Genomic DNA, 5,999 nt, shown 5'->3' with positions numbered 1-5,999 from the left:
GTGACTCTGGAGGAGTTACAGCTGAGCTGGGGACTGCAGCGGGGGAGAGGGAGAGAGTCAGGGGTGGGACACTCCTCAGTCCTGGGTGACTCTGGGGGAGTTACAGCTGAGCTGGGGACTGCAGTGGGGAGAGGGAGAGAGTCAGGGGTGGGTAACACCACTCACAGGCCTGGGGTGACTCCAGGGTGACTGCGGGGGGTACGGGGAGAGGGTCAGGGTGCAGGAGTGACACCCCTCACAGCCCCTGCTGACTCTGTGGAGGAGGCAGCAAGCCGAGCCATGGACTGAGCCCCGAAGGGGCTCAGGTCCTTCCTCCAGGGGGCCTGCTGGTGGGAGGGATTCTTGGAGTCAGAGCTGTCTCAAATGTTTGCACCTCTCCATAGTTCCGTGAATCTGCCCTGGGAACAGGCCAGACTTTGTCGTAGTGGCACAGCTCAGTCCACACATGGGTTTGTGAATGGTACTGTGCACAGCTGTGTCTGTGTGGGTGTGTCTGTGTGTGCCTCTGTGTATATGTGGGTACACTGAAGGATGTGTGTGCATCCAGGTCTCTCAGCACTCACTCAGCGTGTGTCCGGGGCTCAGGGACTTGGTGGCCACGCAGCTGTCCATAGGGAGGTTGAATGGTTGCTGTACTTTGGTCCGGATGATTCTGTGATGAAGAGAAGAAAGGCCATGAGAGAGAAGAGGAGGAAAGAGAACTCATGGCTGCCCCAGACCCAGTTGCCTTTTTGACACCCCTTTGGGTATCTCAAAGGCACTTGAAACTCAACTGTTCACAGTAAAGTCCGTGACCCTACTCTGCACGCCTAGTCCTCCCCAGTTGTCTGTATTTCATGATTGGTACCATCAGTCGCTCAAGGCCAAAACAGAGATGGGGCTTAACATCTGCTTCCCTCTCTTTCCTATCAAACCCATCATCGAGTTCTGTGTTTTGACCTTGTGAACCTCGCCAATGTTGACCCCTCTCTTCTTCTCTCCATCAGCACCTTAGTGCATGTCACCACCACTGTTCCACGGTCACTCACTGGCCCACGCCCATCCCCTCTTGATCCTTTCTAAGTGATTCTCCCTACTGCTGCCACAGTGGACTTTCTGAAATGCAAGTTGACCACCTGCTTAAAATCTGCCAACAGTTTCCCATTGCTTTATGACCAAACGCAAGAAGGTATAACACAGCTCCCAGCCTCTGAAAGGCCACCTCTGCTGACATCTTCAACTTCAGCCTATCTTATGCTCCCCTGCTCTCTATCTACTGGTTTTCTTTTCTTTCTGTTTTCTTTTTCTTCTTCTTCTTTTTTTTTTTTTGAGATGGAGTCTCACTGTTGTCACCCAGGCTGGAGTGCAGTGGCGTGATCTCAGCTCACTGCAACCTCTGCCTCCCAGGTTCAAGCGATTATCCTGTCTCAGCCTCCCAAGTAGCTGGGATTACAGGCACCCACCACCACACCCAGTTAATTTTTGCATTTTTAGAAGAGATGGAGTTTCACCATGTTGGCCAGATTGGTCTCAAACACCTGACCTCAGGTGATCCACCTGCCTTGGCCTCCTAAAGTGCTGGGATTACAGACATGAGCCACGGCACCTGGCCTATCTACTGGTTTTCTTTTGATCCTATTAGCCACAGGGCCTTTGCATAGCTATTTAAACTCTTTTCACCTAGTTCTCTTATTTTTTCTTACTCAGGGGAAGACTCATGACCTTCATAAACCAAATAATCCTATGCTAGCTTGCATATCCTCATGTTCCTTTTCTTAGCAGGACTTACAGCTGTATTTTTACAATATTTTTTGTAGGTAGTTGATTAATATCTGTGTTCTCATTAAACTGTAAGCTCCGCAAAGATGGGTTTTGTGTGTCCCCAGGACCTCGCACAAGATGAATGAGTGAATTATGTGCGAATGAATTAATGAACAAGCGAGTAAGTAAATGATTGATTGAGGCAGTGAGTGAATCACTGAGGGACTAAAAAAATGAGTGAATGCTTGAATGTGGGCCGGGTTAGGGGTCTGGTGGCTTAGAAAAGGATCAACTCATGAATATTCTTTTATTGAATGAAAGAGGATGTGGTGTTTGAGGAAGGAAACTGTAGATAGCACACCATGGCTTGGGGCCAGGGGGAGGGTGCCCCACAGCATGGGGCAAGGCAGGAGGCAGGGAGGTATGGTATCTGCCTGGAGCCAGGTGTGCTCCCTGCCTGATTCTTCAGCATCAGGCCCCTTCCCGGCCTCTGCTCCACCCAAGCCAGTTCCTTCTTGTTTCTTTCCTGATTTCCCCAAAGCCCAGGGGCCCCAGCCTGATGCCAAAGGCTGCTTTCTCTCTTACCTATTAATGGAACTGACACTGGGCACAGTGTCATTGTCACAGACGCCCTCAGCCAGGAGCCGGTCTCGGATCTCCCAGGCAAACATTGTAGGGTTCTGGCGTTTGTAGTCCCCAATCTTCTCCACCACCTTGGGGGTGGCCACCTTGGGCTTGGAGCCCCCTATCACTCCAGGACGGATGCTGCCAGTCTCGTAGTACCTACTCCAATAGAGAACCCCAAAGAATTACCCAATAAGCAGGTGGGGTCTTTAGACAGTGACTTAGCCAGAGCCTCCCTCCTCTCTAAGGCCTCTGGGGAGGGGTATGAGAGTGAAACGTGCCCCCAAGGCTGTCCTCAAATGCTTGATATGCATGGAACTATCTGTTTCCCTTGCATGGGTAGGTTCATGCTACTGCCAACCCAGCACCCTCCGCTAAAGGCCTCACCTTGGCTTCTCTCTCTCTCTTCCCTCTGACCAGTCTCTTGTGTCCTAGCACCTGCAACAGCCATCATATGGGACACAAAAGATTTCCCTTATAAGAAAGGAAATCTTGGTGTGCCTGATGTGTGAATGACAGGGGCACAGCAGTTTGCTCTATCCAACTTCTCTTGGCTAAAGCACGACTTTTTTTTTTTTTTTTTTTTTTTTTTTTTTTTTTTTTTTGAGACAGGGTCTCACTCTGTCACCCAGGCTGGAGTGCATGGGACAATCTTGGCTCACTTCAAACTCTGCCTCCTGGGTTCAAGCGATTCTCCTGCCTTAGCTTCCCCAGTAGCTGGGATTACAAGCACCTGCCACCACATCCGGCTAATTTTTGTATTTTTAGTAGAGACGGGTTTCACTGAGTTGGCCTGGCTGGTCTTAAACTCCTGACCTCAAGTGAAACGCCCGCCTTTGGCCTCCCAAAGAGCTGGGATTACAAGCATCAGCCACCAGCCAATGACTGTTTTCTTCGGCCACTTAGAAAGCTAGCTGAGGTCACTGGACCCTCTGCTCTATCTTGCTGGTTCACCTTTGCTCCCTGCCCTGTCCAAGCTTGAGGCATATCCCTCACCCCCCGGTCACTAGTTTTCTATCAGGTTTTAGCAGGTTCAAGTTGAAGCTTCTCCTCATGGACTCTGGAATCCTGACCTTGCTTGGATCCCCAGCCAGGTCTAGCTTGTTAAGCTGAGCCTCCTCTTCTGGGGCCTCCACCCTTCCCCTCCCTTTATCCTCCAAGTAGTTGCTTTGGCAGATCAACGGCCTATGTCAGCATATCCTCCTCTTCTTGTTGTAGAAACTGTCTGCTCTCATCCGCATGAAAAAGAATCTGGCTCTTTAAAACTCCATTCATCTGTTGCTTCCATCCGGGACTCATCTCCTCTGGGACACCACAGCCCATCACAGGAATCCCCTCTCCCAAGCCCAGCAAAGCATCACACCTTTCCCTAACTACTTCAGGAAGGGAGCCAGGGCTTTTCACGGTTCAAAGAACAGTCCAGGTCCCTTTGCCTTGTCCAGGCCTCCTCCTAAATCCACCTCAGGGTCAGAGCAGGGGGACAGGCACGTGCACACAGAGCTGACTGGAAGCTCTGGCACAGAGGCGTTTTTAATGGAAGTGGCTTTGCAGACTGGAATCTGTGACTGTGTCAGCTCAGAAGCAGGCCTTTGCTGCTCCTGGTCTCTCCTGAACCTTTGGTTCAGTGGTTCTCAACCCCGGCTGCAGAGAATTAGAGTCTCTGGCTGGGGACGGACGGGTTGGGGAGTTATAAACCAAAATTTGGGCCTATTTCCTTTAAGTTCTGATTTAATTGGTCTGGGCTGGGGCATAAACAGTATTGCTATTTTTAGAATCAGCCTTCCTCAGGTGACGCTCATGTGCTGCCAGGGCTACGAAGCGCTGATCTGGGGTCTTGGGGAATTACGGTTTGAGAAGCATAAACTCAGATGTCCCTCTTGTAGGGGTTAGACCTTGGGAGCTCATCTGACTGTGTGTCCCCTCCCTAGTGGCCCAGTTTCCCTAAGTCTCGGTAGGAGGAGGACCTTTGGGGAAGATTCTCCTGCCTTAGAAGAAGAGCAGCCTACAGCAAATGAGACATAGAGCAAAAGAGAAGAAGGGAGAGGGAGAAAGTAAAAGGATAAATGGACAAAGAAAGAAGGAAGGGCAAACAGTAGAAACATGGTGGCGGGGTGGAGGCCCAGAAGGACCACCATAACTGTTTAGGTCTCAGGACCAAAGCTGGACATTGGGAGCAAATCCCTATTCCCCGGGAGGGGAATTCTCCAGCTGCCCTGACGTCAGCTGGAGAGGTCAAGCCCTGCAGGGAAGGCAGCCCGCGGTGAATTTCGTGCTTACCTGCCGAGGATCTTGCTGACACAGCCATGGCTGACGCGGAGCTGGCGAGAGATGTCACAGGGCCTCACACCCTGGTGGGCCAGGTCTACAATGCGCTGGCGGACCACTTCCGGCAGGGGTCTGCCGTTCACAAAGGCCCCTCCCAGCTGGTTCAGCCCTCCATGGCCTAAGGAGACAACATTCCCAGGGACAGTTATCAGGGCCAGGCAGGAGTTTGGGTGGGGATTAGCTATGAGTGCAGGTGCGGGGGTGTGTGTGTGTGTTTGACTGTGACCACGAAATCCCACGGCCAGGCCCTGTGGGCCCCTCTGCAGTTCTTTCTCCCAGGATGCTGGCATAAATGGTATGTGATGCTCATCCCCCACGATGGGATGGTGTCACAGGAGCACCTTGGGCTTGGGGACTCTCCAGGCAGACTCAGCCCTTCACTCCAATTCACAATCCCCTATTTTCTTCCCTCCCTCTGAAAAGTGTGTAAGGAGTTGAGGATGTGGGGTCTTCCCATGCCAATACTGAGCCGTTTGACCTTCAGAAAAACCCCTTCTCTTCTCAGAGTCTCTTTTCCTTTTGTAAAATGAGGGCACAGGTGATTTTCACCTTTCTCCTTCTCCTCATGGAACCAGATTTTAAAATACTACCCCATTGAGAAAAACAAATACAAAAGAATAAAAGTAGAACCTCTCTGGTAGAGCTTGGGCAGAGAAGGCCTGAGCCCTATCTGTGGACTTCTGGCCTAAATGACCCCCAAGATTCCTTCTTTCTCTAACAGGCCAGAGCACCAGGGACCTGCTGCAGAGTCCTCACAGGCATAGATAGCACTGGGTTCCAGGATGGACACGGGGGCTACAGGCCACTGTGGAAATCTGTCCATGTCATGGATGGATATGTGTACGCGTTCCCTTAGCTGCTTTCCTGACTTGGCCTCTGCTCTCTGGCCCCAGCCTATGTTTCATTCTGAGCCCATCTATCCAGTCAAATCCATATGAATTGAGTGCCAACTATGTGCCAGGCACTATACAGGTCCCTGACGATGCCAAGGTGAATAAGGCAGACATGATCCCTATTCTTCCCTCATGGGGTTTATTACAGTGAGGTCCCAGACCAGCAAACAACCAGTTAACATATTTTGTGACCACTTTTGGGACTGGTGACATACAGAGAGTTATGGGAACCACTGGAGGGGAACTTGACTTGGCTCAAGGAAACACAGAAGGGTTCCTGAGGAGGTCTAAGCTGAGACTGAAGATAAACAGGTACTGGCCAAGTGAGGGAGAGAGGGGAGAAAACTGTTCCAGGCAGTGGGAACAGAATGTGCAAAGACTCAGAGGCAAGAGGATACTTGTCTGTTAGATTTTCCA

General features: G+C 51.1%; 1 protein-coding gene across 1 annotated transcript in view; it reads right to left on the bottom strand.

The window, feature by feature from the left end:
* Positions 1-5,999, bottom strand: part of LOC105533664 (paired box protein Pax-8-like) — a gene marked incomplete at its 3' end in the record, with an annotated part of 46,913 nt that overhangs the window by 8,981 nt on the left and 31,933 nt on the right. The window contains exons 3-6 of the mRNA XM_011972133.1: positions 4,642-4,807; positions 2,326-2,523; positions 564-652; positions 20-118 (exon numbers count right to left, since the gene is read on the bottom strand). Of these exons, the coding sequence (XP_011827523.1) occupies positions 20-118; positions 564-652; positions 2,326-2,523; positions 4,642-4,807 (552 nt within the window). The remainder of the gene's footprint in view (positions 1-19; positions 119-563; positions 653-2,325; positions 2,524-4,641; positions 4,808-5,999) is intronic.

The sequence above is a fragment of the Mandrillus leucophaeus genome, unplaced genomic scaffold (genome assembly GCF_000951045.1).
Source record: "Mandrillus leucophaeus isolate KB7577 unplaced genomic scaffold, Mleu.le_1.0 Scaffold1275, whole genome shotgun sequence".
Lineage (NCBI taxonomy): Eukaryota > Metazoa > Chordata > Mammalia > Primates > Cercopithecidae > Mandrillus > Mandrillus leucophaeus.
Note: the sequence above shows the minus strand (reverse complement) of the source record. Positions and strands in the feature narration are given on the sequence as shown.